This window comes from Pocillopora verrucosa, chromosome 3 (assembly GCF_036669915.1).
Source record: "Pocillopora verrucosa isolate sample1 chromosome 3, ASM3666991v2, whole genome shotgun sequence".
NCBI classification, from domain to species: Eukaryota; Metazoa; Cnidaria; class Anthozoa; order Scleractinia; family Pocilloporidae; genus Pocillopora; species Pocillopora verrucosa.
In genome coordinates, this window is record NC_089314.1 from 31,036,996 (window position 1) to 31,050,024 (window position 13,029).

The window sequence follows — 13,029 nt, forward strand, 5'->3', positions numbered from 1 at the left end:
ATGAAGTTTTTCAATACTAACCTCTTCTGAGTAGATGAGAATGTATTAATAAATGATTTTGCCACATGCGTCATTTAAAGGGGAGAATTGTATTTTTCCTTTCGAAGTAAGAACTACATCATGGACCACTTTAATATTCTGAATACTGTTCGGTCTTCCATTTCAATCTTATTTCAAATCTCATTTATTTCTGCCTATGTTCGCGGGTTTGTGTTCTCTGTTCCCACGTAGATTTGATTTATGTCAATGTTTTGTTTCTTTTACAAGGCAATACACTATAAAGTTGAAACCAAAGGATTTTAATCTCTGGGTTACAACGGACTCAAAGTGAGGAGGAGAAGGGAGATGGGATGATATACTCTAGAGGGGACTGGATCACATACATCATTCGGGTGCACTGAAAACCAAAAAGAAACAACAAAAATACAAAAGATTACCGAGCACCAAAGGACTGGTGTTAGCTGCCTAAGAACTGGGGAGATGCAAGCCCCGGAATATTTTGTTTGTTCTGCCTATGCGCTCAGAAATGAGTTTGGTCACGTATACTAAGGACTAGTTTCGTAAAACAAAAAATGGGAAAATGTTAATTAATTAGGAGGTGCTATTTTATCATATCTTTGAGTAACGTTGACGTTTCGATAAAAAGCGGGATGTGATTGGTTAGAACAGCAGTTCCAAACAATGGAAAGCTACAGAATGAATGAATTTTTGCTGCACCTCGTGTGCCACGTTTTTTTTTTTACCACATTTTAACGTCACATGTTATCCATGACTAACAAAACACAGCAACATGAAATATATGTATATGAAGTAAACCATTTTTTTTTTTGCCTTCAGTTCAATAGTAAACACTATGAACCACCACAGGACTTTATCCCCTGTAAAGATTTAATGCTGGGATTCTCTTTTTTAACTTACATCACCAAACTTTTTGAATTTTGTTAGCAGTAAAACGAGGACAACACAAGCCTCTCTTTGCAGAAGTAAATTTAAAAAATTCTAATTAAAAAGTCGTGTTAAATGTGGTGTCATTGTTACATTCAGTTTGCAAGTCATACTGCAACGCAACGTTTTATCAAATATAATGAATTCATATTAAACAAGGTCCAAGTACAAAGCTTTCTACTTCATTGTTCCTGTCAGTCAGTGTTTTTTGACCTTGATTTTATCAGTACAAACCTGACGAACAGGTGGCTTCGCTCAAAATTTAGGTTTCATTCAGGTGGCTTCGCTTTAATATATGGTATAGTTTACTAAGGTTTATATAATAGTAACATTGACTCTTGTTCAGCAGGTTATATATATCAATAGCACGAATACATGCCAAAGACCTCAGAGAAAACTTGATGTTCTAGAATTTCTTCCTAAAACCCCCTACAGTCTCTCTATATCGTGGTTTTTTCGCGCGACACTTCTAAGGAAAAATTGTTTAGCAAAACGTGGCAGTGAAAACTCCAGTGACTCTAAGTCGTTAAAATGCAGATAAAGTAATTATGATGATAAAAAACAAACGTTGCACTCCTATTCCTCTACTTTTTTCGATGACAAGCTGTGTATGTTATTGCATTTCCATATGTCATACTATGAAAGATCAACAATTCTTATTTTCGTTTTATTCTAAATTTCAATTCAGTCAACTTTGTTTAAAAACAACATGCCATCTGAGGTTGAATTAAAGTTTCCTCGTGTTTCATGGCTTTAAAGTTTTTTCTAATTGAACTTTTAGCACATTTTTGTAACAATTAAAACAAAGAAACTTTATTGTTGTAACTTTTTGTTTAAAACCAATCACAACGCGTGTGACATTACCCACTGCTGTTTGAATATCATCGTAAACAATAGAGTTGTCCTTGCATATTTTAAAAGATCCTTAAGAAACCACGGGCTACACAGAAATGCTGCAGTTTCACCGGATCCAACGAGGCTGCAAGATATGTCCTCACGTGTATTTGTTCAATCCTGATAAAGCTTCAAAGAGTTTAACTACCAAACTCTAATTATTTGCGAAACGGCGATCGATTTCCGAACTGCAGTTCTCGTAAAGGACCGAAATTTGCCTCGAAACAGATCGTTCGTCGCGAGCCTGACTTCACACAGAAAACCTGATTTAGGCGATAATTTACTAAGAAGAGCAACTTACGTACTATGACAAGTTTCAGCAACTTTTCAACTTTGTCCACTGAAAACTTCTCGACGACTAACATTGAAAGCACAAGCAGTGGCGAGGCAATAGAGTCGCAGGGTATGGAAATAGTTAAGAGCACGCTTTATGCGACTTGTGGTGTCTTTGGTGTTGTCGGTAACATCCTAACGACAATTATTTTGACGAAGATCAAGGCGAAGGAAACGAGAGTAATGGATTTCTACATGATTAACTTAGCCATAGCGGATTTAGGAACTTTGCTCTTGGCATTTCCAATTACCGCGATACGAGAGAGACTTCCAAATGATTGGCCATTTGGAGAGTTTGTCTGCTTGTATTTCCTTCCACTTACCGACATATTTCACGGCTCGTCTGTTTGGTTCATTACAGCAGCAGCCATAGAAAGATATCAGAAAATTGCCAGGCCTTCCAAAGTAAACGTCAAACTGCCAATAGCATTGAAAAGAGCACAGATCGTTGCAGTGAGCACATGGGTGGCGTCATTCGTCGTCTTTTCATTACCGCTATATTTTGTTCTTCGCTACAGAGAGGTTTCTACCAATGGAAGATTTTGGTGTGGTTCAGAGTGGCCTTCATTAGGCGCAGGCCTCGCTCTATCCAAACTTTACTTTACTTTCATGATCTTTGTATCTTATGTAATACCACTGTTTGTAATATCGGGAACATTCCTCGCAGTGTCGCACAAACTAAATAAAAGCAGCAAGTTTATCCACGTTATCAATTCGCAACATGAGAAAGACAGTGAATTACTTAACTTACACAGTAGAAAGTTTAGCCCAACAAGAAGGCATACCAATCGGCTCGCTCAAAACAGACGCGCTAAAATGATTTTAACACCAGTTGTTGGAGTGTTTGCTGTGTTCATGCTTCCGCTGACAATTCTTCGCCTATGCGTTGTATTTTGGCCCCCTATTTTCACACAAACATTTTACAGCGACTTGCTGTTTGTGGTTTCAGTTGGTGTTATAATCAACTCGTCTGTAAACCCGGCCATATACTCAGTGGTTAGGAAAGACTTCCGGCGCCAAATGGTCCGATTACTTTGCTGGAAGAGAAGATCATCGCGGGGCCAGAAGCATAATCGAGCTATTGTTTCTGTCAAATCGGGTCTCAATCAGATTTCTCGTTCTTGAATCAGAGATAAAACAAATTCGCGTTTAACTCGAAGAGGTACATTCAGCTGCTTTAAGGATTAATTTGTTTATTCTTTTCTTAAGCACGTTTTCGATTGACGTTGTTTATGGAGTGTATTTTATAAAATAGCCAACGTTATAGGGTACAGTTTTTATTAAAGCATTCATCATATGTCACAAACGAGAATTCAGCATAACTCTGTTATATTTATAAACTACTAGGATTTAATCTGAAATAAAGGTGTTTATCCGAATGAAAAAGTTGTGCATTCAGCATATAGTTTCGTGACAAATGACTTCACAAAGCCGGAGAAGATTGATATTGTTAGCTCAGCACGGAATCGTAACTCTCTCCCTCCGACAGTGTAACCCCGAGGGCATGGCTAAAAGCCCTCAAGCCATTTACATGTAGCTTTAATAAATCAACGATTGTATAGCGCCACCTGAGCAAAACTCTTTAGTAAGACCTAACTTCACAAATTGGAAAAATGACAAAAGTCAGAAATGGAGTAAATATATCTATTTACTGTTAACAAGATGCGTGACTTGATTCAGGTGTCTTTTAGGCCTGATTTTTTTCTTTTTCTTTAAAAGGATTCATAATTGGAAACTTCGTTTTTTCGTTCGTTTTACGGAGCATTAGTCAGGTGTCTCCACTGCGCTGCTAACACACAAAGCTCGATGTTAGGTCAGAGATCTCCCATTGGGTTAATACACCACCGTGTAAAAGGTTAATTGTTGAAAGCTTCGGGGAAAAAAATGCAAATTTTGATCATTGGAGTAAACTAAACATGGTGAGATCAAAATTGGTGCCTGTCGTCGGTCTTCCGTCTTGCGATGAATGGCTATGAAAAACGACACATTTACAAATACAATTGTATTACAACAGGTTTTGATTTGAAAGAGTCTTAAATAGGGGAGAATAAAGGAAAAGACATCGATTACAGATGACGTTTTCCAACACTAACAATTCTGAGTATATAGAATGAATGATTTTGCCACATGCGTCATTTGAAAGTGAAGAAGTGTATTTTTCCTTTCGAAGTAAGAACTACATCATGGACCACTTTAATATTCTGAATACTGTTCGGTCTTCCATTTCAATCTTATTTCAAATGTCATTTATTTCTGCTCATGTTCGCGGGTTTGTGTTCTCTGTTCCCACGTAGATTTGATTTATGTCAATGTTTTGTTTTTTTTTTAATTAGCAATACACTATAAAGTTGAAATCAAAGGATTTTAATCTCTGGGTTAAAACGGACTCAAAATGAGGAGGAGATGAGAGATATGATATGCACGAGAGGGGACTGGATCACATACATTATTCATGGCGGGCGCACTGAAAACCATAAAGAAACAACAAAAATACAAAAGATTATCGAGCACCACAGGACTGACATGAGCTGCATGAGAACCGAGTAGATGCAAGCGCCGGAAGTCTTTTTGTTTTTACGGGTCAGAAATTAGTTTGGTCATGCATTCTAAGGTCTAGTTTCACAAAATGGAAAAATGTTGATTATTTATGAGGTTCTATTTTATCATATCTTTGGGTAATTCTAACGTTTCGATACAAAGCGGGATGTGATTGGTTAAAACAGCAGTACCAAACTAAGGAAAGCTACAGTGAGCCGGTGTTGAGATTTGCGCTTCAGCTCTTTGACGAGACAATAGGTTTATCTACATAGTGAAGGCCATGAACACCAATTAAGAAATGAACAAAAAGGAAATGATGAAATGAAGAGATTGCTGAAAAAATATAAAAAAATGAAAAAATCCAGGCTTGGACGTGATTCAAACCTTTGTCTCCCTGACACTAGTTGGGCGTTTTTACTTACTCGACAATGAGGAAACTTCTAGTAGGTTTTTCGTTCCAGTTAAGGAATTTGATCACAATTAAACAAAGCAAAACACATTTTGACCTGCAGTTGATAAGAAATGACGAAATGACGGATCCTTATAGATAAACAGAATAGCGATTGAAGAAAGTTTAGAAAAAGGACACTGCCACCTAAGTATTATATTTGCTTGTTAATAATAGTCAAAATGAAAAAAATCTCGGAAGAGTGTCAAATATAGATTGGCACAAAGAAACAACTTAATGGGGATATCGAAGAGTAAAAGATCATTTTTAAAACATCTAGAATAAAACACATTTTATTTCGTTGCATTATAATGCATGAAAATATTTTGGGAGGGGAGGGGGATAAAACAGCTGTGCATGTCCACAGAGGCCAGTGTAATAATAGCATTTACTGCGTTTCACCTCCCCCACCCCCACCCCCACCCCCACCCCCACCCATTGACATGCCAAAAATGTACGCGAGAGAAAAACAATCACAGTTCTGGAGGTAGCTACCAAAAATATGAATGTTTATTACAAATGCTTTTTTAACGTCCATCTCAGTAAGGAATAGTTTGATACCAATGGTTCTCTGACTGACGAAAACTGCTCAAGTCCTACTGTACCGAAAAATCCGTTTCAATTCGCGCCGAAAGTCCTTCTTAACAACCGAATAAATCAATGGATTTGCGGACGAGTTGATAATGACGCCCACTGAGACCACAAACAGTAAGTTTTCATAAAATGTTTGCTCAATAATAGGCGGCCAAAATACAATGCAAAGTCGAAACATTGCCAGAGGCAGCATGAAAACTGAAAAAACTACAACAACTGGTGTTAAAATCGCTTTGGCGCGTTTGTTTTGGGCGACGCGGAGACTATGCCTGGGTGAGCAGTCGTCTTTATCACAAAGATTCATAACCAATGTAATATTCTCTTTGCCTTGTTTCATGACCTTGATGAACTTGCTACTTTCATCTAACGTTCGTGACACTGCAAGGAACGTTCCTAGTATAACAACAAGTGGAATTATGTAAGAAAGCAGAACAATTAACATGTTGTAGACCTGAGGTAACACAAAGCCTTTACCCCACAAAGGCCATTCTGCACCGCACCAAATGGTTCCGTCGTTTGATTTCTCTCTATAGCGAACAACGAAATACAATGGGAATGAAAACAAGAAAAATGAAGCCATCCAAATACACGCAGCAACCATCTTTGCTTTCTTCAGTGAAGCTCGAAGTCTGGTGTTTACTTTTGAAGGCCTACCGATTTTCTGATAACGTTCTATGCCAGCCGCTGTTATGAACCACACAGATGATCCATGAAATATTTCGACAACTGGAAGAAAATACAGGCAAACGATCTTTCCAAATGGCCAGTCATTAGGAAGTCTTTCACGCGTTGCGGTAAATGGTAACGCCAACAGCAAAGTTCCTAAATCTGCAATGGCCAAGTTGATCATATAGAAATCCATTACACGTGTTTCTTTCACCTTAATCCTATTCAAAATAATGGTGACCAGAATGTTGCCAATAACACCAAACGAAGCACATGTTGCATAGAGAGTTAGTTTTACTACTTCGACTGGTAGTGACTCCGCTGGATCGCTCTTTGTTCCGTAAAGAGGAGACGAGATAGGACCAGTGCAATTGTAGCTCACGGTGTTATTAGCCATGCTTAATTAAAGTCCTTTCTTTCCTTTGGTTATCTGAAGGTTAATAGTAATGCATTGAATTTAGTCAAGTAAAACGGTTTCAATAGAATAAAGAGCATATAAGGCCATCGAACTACTCTAAGTAACAGGCAGAAGTATGTCTTAATTTCTTATGGAAAATTTCACTCAAGTAACCGAGCTGAGATGCATGCCTGATATAACATCCATTTGGGATACTTCACTTTGGTTGCCCAGCTAGCTGCGATGAACAAAGCGCGACCTTTCAAGTTTCGCCCAAGTAGTTGCGTTGTGCGCTGTTTACTTGAAGAAGCCTGTTTTTAAATAATTTCTCGACCGAAATAACAGATATTTCAATAACCACCATCGGATCACGCAAAATTAAAGATCTTCTGAATCCATCGTAATTTTTTTTTGAGGAAAAGGCTGATGAAGGTCTTATAGAGAGGGCAGCAAAAGATCACTGAGCTACAGATCTAGGTGAGCTCAAGAGAATATAATTTTCTTGGTAAACTGCTGGACCATGGTCGTGAAGTTAACTGATGCGATAATGTAGCTCACCTGTAACTGTTTTTGAGCCTACGGTTTGTTGAAGATTAGAGCTTGCTAAGGATCACCGTGACATTAGCACGTAACAGCAATAAGTACGTACGTCAGTAGCAAGAAGGATCATTGCTGTTTTATACATTATCACTTATAAATACGCGCCTTGATGCTTTTTAATATTCACAGCTATTGATATTGTTGCGATTCTTTGGCTGTTAGGTCATTTTAACATTGTCATGGTCGTTGCTTTAGACACAACATCAAGTGAAACTGTAAACCGGTATACTCCAATAACTTTGAGCAGCTGTCATAGTGTAAGATTTACATGACTACAGACCTCCTACGTGGAACTGAACAGTGGCGGATATTTACATTGCAAAATGTTTTCTTCCCACTCTGGATTTCGTCGACATTTTAAGCGCTTATCGGCCACAGAATTACATCTTATTTGCCAGCAGCGTATGAGGTTTAATCGTGGCTGGGAGTAGTATCTTATGGTTACTCAACGCTTAGCAAAACACTTGTTGCATATTTGTATGTCGGTGGCTGTCATGAATGCCAATAGTTCATGTCCTCACGTGCTGTAAGCCAACATCACGACACACAAAATTAAAAGAATACATGCAGAGATCAGATTCCATGGTAATTTCATCAAAATTGTATTCATTTCATTGTTGGTTCTGGTGTTTACATCAAAGACTAATATGTGTTTTTTAAACGACTGCTGAAGTACATGTGAGTCAAATCTCAAACAAAGTAACCTAAAAACTGCTTCTGAGCTAACTGACACAACGTTTTAGGAAAGTGAAACCTGCGAACATGAACTCCAGAATATCAAGATGTCAAGGGGCTGCTGAACAGATCAGTTCTTATCTAATGCGAAACCAACGAGATCGATACAAGAAGTTTAACGTTTTCCTCCAAGAGCTTCAGGTTCATTTTGTCTACCCTTAGAGTAAATTGATTTTGCGCTGCATCATTAAGCTTTTACTGTTTTTCATTCACAGGCTAATGATTCTGTATTATAAGCCTACTTTCGTTGTATCGGGTAGTCTCAAATGAACGTTTCATTGAGGTCATCATCACATGTAGTAAGCCATACAGACGCGCGTTTTATCGGCGAACCGCGCAATCCACGTGCTGGCTGGGACTAAAGAAGTCCTTTTTGTGCACAAAAGACTTAATTAAAAGGATAATAAAAGGGTTTAATTTCACTTAAGAAGCTAATTAAATTTAGGCTCAGTTGGAGACTAGGGCTCGAAGTGAACGTCCTAACAATCTTTTAATATAACGAAGAATTTCTTGCTGTGAACAGAAAAATTAAATAAAAAACTTATTGACCGACTAGTATTAACTCTGTGTCAACGCTGTTGTGATTAAAAGTACATGTTAAATGGTGCGTTAGGATAAAGCAATGAAAAGAAAGGAAGAGAAGACATATTGTGCTTTTTTTTAAATAACTTTTGGCTCATAGAAAGGAGTTTAAACCGCAGGAAATTTGTGAATTGTCAACGGAAAGGGTGAGCCAAATGACCCCCTCTTTCAAACACCGAACTGTTTGATAGTGCAGATGCAGCGACATTATGCATTACTCCCCCGAACACCATGTTCAAAACAGATTTTGGTGATCTTCTGAAGCTAAAAAATATTTCAAAAACAATCGAACAAAACTCAATTTTCAGCTAGGTTCAGAGTTAGAGTTCAGGACTTCTTCTTACTGTCCTCTCAGTTGCGAAAAAAAGACAGAACAGACGAGACTTGAAATTGACGACTTTGCCAACATTAGTCTGCACTTATAATAACTTACATATTTCGACCTTTCTTATTTGATTCGAATATAACAGAAGTGCAAATCTCATCTCCAAACTGCAGTCTCTCATCGCAATCCTTTCTATCAAATCTTTCTCTTGTCCAAAGTTTTTTCGATGATAATGTTTAAGATCAAATGGGACCTAAAGCCACTATTAAATAAAAACCTGAAAAAATTCAGGCTCCTACGGGATTTGAGCCTTCAGGCTTCCTCTAACAATGGCAAAAGGCCTTACTCGAACATCAACATTACCAGTAATATAAAATGCTACTTGAACCACGTGTGCAGATCAAAAATTAAGTCTGGATTGTGCGCAGCCTGTCCTCGTTGCCCGGAGGAGCCTTTTAAAACTAGCCACGTTGCTAACATGTGACTTCGCTGCACAGTACGTTGGTAGTATCGCTTATTTAGTCTGGGGGGTAAGGGTTCGAATCCCGTCGAAGAGTGAATTCACTCAGGCTTCAACTGAACTTCAACGTTATTCATCACAACAAATATTTGACGTACAGGAGGATAACAGGTACATGACCTTACACTGTCATTTACGCGGAAGGTTTTTGCCGCTGGAAGGAGACTTTTGTCATATCTTAGCGGCAAGAAAAAGTATCTTGACACAATTCTTTTTAAAAATAAAAATGAGAAGGATCGAGGAAGGTGACTGGATGAATATGAATGAAAGGAATATCAACTGATATTCTCTTGTACGTATCCAGTCGAAAAATGCCGTATGCCCTCCGGCTTAAAACTGGAGTCCCGGATGGTCAAGCGTGCGGAGACAAACATGCCAATTCAATCCAATGATGCGTTACAGTATTCTGTTATAAACTTGTTTGTGGATTCACGTGAATGATCGTAGATACAAACAAATATTTTAATAACCCTCGAGGCTGACGTACAAAAGAGATAATAACTCGAGTTTTCAATCAAAGGCCTCTTGGAGCCAGCTCACTCATGTTATGGCTTAAGTTTGTATCGATTTCTTGGACTTGTTGAATAAAGGTTCAGTTGAATTCGGTTTATGTGAACTTTCGAGACTTATGGAATAAATTCTCTCTTAATTTTGGGCAGTTGTGTGATAAGAAAACTTGTACGTTCGTCTTGATGAGAATTAGAATTGTGGGGCGGAGGGTGGGCTGGGTGGGCATAATCAGGAATCAAATATTGGAATAGCCGTAAAATATTACGTAACCCTCATCTTTCACGATCATTTGCACTATTGTGAAATATTCCTTTCCCGTTTCTTGATATCTTTTGTTTTTAACAAAGCGGCCATTGTATTTGATTTTTAACAAATTAAAGCGGCCACAATCGTTCTTAACAGAATCTCACGCCTTCCTATGGTCTGATTTCCACATATTAATATTTACGTAGTCACCAAACAGATTAGAGATAAGATCACCAGAAAAGTAAACAAATGGCCAGTCACGAAAGCAACTCTTTGCTTTTCCCTATAAAAATTCGCTGGTTCCTCATCTACTAAGCCAATAACAATATAAGGCCCATATGGAAAAATTAGTGCGTGTACACCCCTGAACGTTGAAAACATATCAATGCCTCGGTCCGCATTTTTGTGAACAAAATGAACACATATCGGTTAAAACGATGAAACGTACTGACCACGTGCAAAGCTGTCACTTGTTTCTCGAATAGTGCGTGTGTTAAATATTCAGTAGTAACATCTCATTTACATCTACATCTACTTTTATTAAGTTGGTAAATTCTGAACCGACATCACACCAACCAACTCGCGCACAAAGAAAGAAAACTATATGAAGGCTTGAAATTATATTAAGAACGATTGTGATCAAGAAACGGGCTAGGAATATTCCACAATAATGCAAATAATCGTGAAAGATAATCGCGGAAAAGCGATTGCGTGACGCTCGGAAAGTTGCAAGATGACATGATATCACGTATCAGACGAAAAAACAGTATAAATTCTCAGTCTGCATTTCGCACCCAATCTGCAGTCTGCATTTTGTACCTAGTCTGCATTTTGTACCCGGTCTGCAGTCTGCATTTTGTACTGACCGGATTGGTATAGCTTTTTTGTTCGAGCGAGCCTCAAGTCCGGACCGAAATATTGGAGCTCGAAAAAAAACTCTGGTGAGACTATCTTAATCTGGCCTCCGTAGCGAGTTGCCAAAGCTGACGTTTTTAGCGTTAGCCCCACGTCACTGCTCTTATTAGTGCGATCGCTTTCACTTTTATTTTAGAGCTGACTCTTAATTAGGGCATTTATTCATTCATTTACTCATCAATTCATGCTGGTAATCTACGGAACGAATTTTAAACCCCAGACCAATATTCTGCAATCCCATGGTTTTACCCCATTCCGCAGTCCGTGGTCAGAAGTCCATCATCTAAATTTTAATCTGACCGTTAAGAAAGCATCACGTGACAAATTTTTTTTGCGAATTCACGGAGATTTTCCTGAATTTTATTATTTATTGGCGATTTCGATAATATTTTTCTGAATCCGGAGATATGCATCGGATGTATCACAGGTTTTTAGATAAGACAAAGCTTTCCCTTCGATTTGTATATTGCGAACTGAGATATCAGTCGTGTTGGAAATAGGCAATAGCTTATGATTGTCCTATGTTCCGCTCAATACAGACAGCTGTATGTGACTTGAACACAGGGAAACCGTAACAAACAGAGCAGTTTGCGACTTGTTTGGTTAAAACTAAAGACCGAGTAATATGGACGAAGGCAGTATCTCTTTCGTTTCGGAAACATCGCAGACGAAGCAATACAAACGCAGGGATTTTGGGGGAAAAAAGTCAGACAGAGGCGCCTGGTTTCTTGTTTTGAAAAAGAATATGACTACGACCTGACCTTCAGTATCTTATATCAAATTTTTGATAAGTCACAAAAATGAGCTGCGTTTTCATCTGTCTATGTGAGTGAATGCTTCAGAAACTGCTTTGGATACAACGTCCGGTAAAAAAAAGAAGAAGAAAAAAAAAAAAGAAAATAAATTAAAATGGTTCTCTTATGTTTTATGTTTCGTCGTTTTGCTTTCTGTGTGTTCCTTACATCAGTCTGAGACCACTGAAGCGAGTTTAACATTCCGCAGGAGTTTTTCTAGAACCAGAAAGGAACCATGTTTGGCGCTTTTGAGAAAACTAAGCACAACACCTTTACTTACCTAGATAGTTTAAACTGACCCATAAGACACACAGCCAGAACAAGGACAAGTTGAGCATAAGGTAACCATATGTAAATTCTTTTCCATAAACAGATTTCAGAACAATTTTCGAAGCCCTTTATCAGGGTGAAAACGGCTGAAAACGTTGCCAGCACGAATACAAAAGTCTGGCCGCCCGTAACTTTGCTGCCCTCCTATGTTCATGAGCACAATTTCTCTTAAGCTAAGTATACACCGCAAGATAATAATCAAGGAAAAATTTACAGGTCACTATTAATAACAATACCTTTCAGAATTTCGCGACAACTGTGGCACAACTGATTGGCAGTATTGCTTCAACAAACAGTCGTTTTGACATTAATTAACAAGACATATGCTAAAAGTTACCTTAGAAATATTCTTGTTTACGCGTACGGGACTATTTTTTTGTGGCTTGGAGATGTCCTTTGTCGTCTGTGGACTGGCTCAGACCTTGTGGACACTCAGGCTATAGCAACTTCTGATAGTGCGTTGTCCACACGATGACTTTTTTCCCTGTTTATTTTGATAGTGAAATAAATCTCAGCAACGTCGAAATTTCTTGCATACTTCGTAGACATGTTCCCGGTCCAAAGGCCACAGCTTTCTCTGACCCAAGGCTTCTCCAGCGTTCTGCTCATATTGTTGTCGTATTGCTGGTCTGCATAACAGGCGCCCATTCTCGTTCC

At 38.4% G+C, this 13,029-nt stretch overlaps 2 protein-coding genes across 4 annotated transcripts; one reads left to right on the top strand and one right to left on the bottom strand.

Moving 5' to 3' along the window:
* Positions 1-1,932: 1,932 nt before the first annotated feature.
* LOC131774638 (QRFP-like peptide receptor) lies at positions 1,933-3,313 on the top strand. The gene has a single exon (XM_059090690.2). The coding sequence runs from the start codon at positions 2,146-2,148 to the stop codon at positions 3,295-3,297; it is 1,152 nt and encodes a 383-aa protein (XP_058946673.2). The 5' UTR covers positions 1,933-2,145; the 3' UTR covers positions 3,298-3,313.
* Positions 3,314-5,611: 2,298 nt separating this feature from the next.
* LOC131774589 (tachykinin-like peptides receptor 99D) lies at positions 5,612-12,879 on the bottom strand. 3 transcript variants are annotated; one of them, XM_059090639.2, is made up of 2 exons: positions 12,710-12,879; positions 5,612-6,848 (listed from the first exon to the last, which is right to left on the bottom strand). In XM_059090639.2, exon 2 carries the CDS (start codon positions 6,813-6,815, stop codon positions 5,748-5,750), a length of 1,068 nt encoding a protein of 355 aa, XP_058946622.2. In that variant the 5' UTR covers positions 6,816-6,848; positions 12,710-12,879; the 3' UTR covers positions 5,612-5,747. The 3 variants fall into 3 exon arrangements, with proteins under 3 accessions (XP_058946622.2, XP_066020207.1, XP_058946623.2); XM_066164110.1 differs by lacking the exon at positions 12,710-12,879 and adding an exon at positions 12,323-12,407; XM_059090640.2 differs by lacking the exon at positions 12,710-12,879 and adding an exon at positions 7,374-7,565.
* Positions 12,880-13,029: the final 150 nt, after the last annotated feature.

Bases quoted from the DNA above. Each gene is read 5' to 3' on its own strand.
- LOC131774638 (XM_059090690.2), top strand. From the start codon at position 2,146: ATGACAAGTTTCAGCAACTTTTCAACTTTGTCCACTGAAAACTTCTCG.
- LOC131774589 (XM_059090639.2), bottom strand. From the start codon at position 6,815: ATGGCTAATAACACCGTGAGCTACAATTGCACTGGTCCTATCTCGTCT.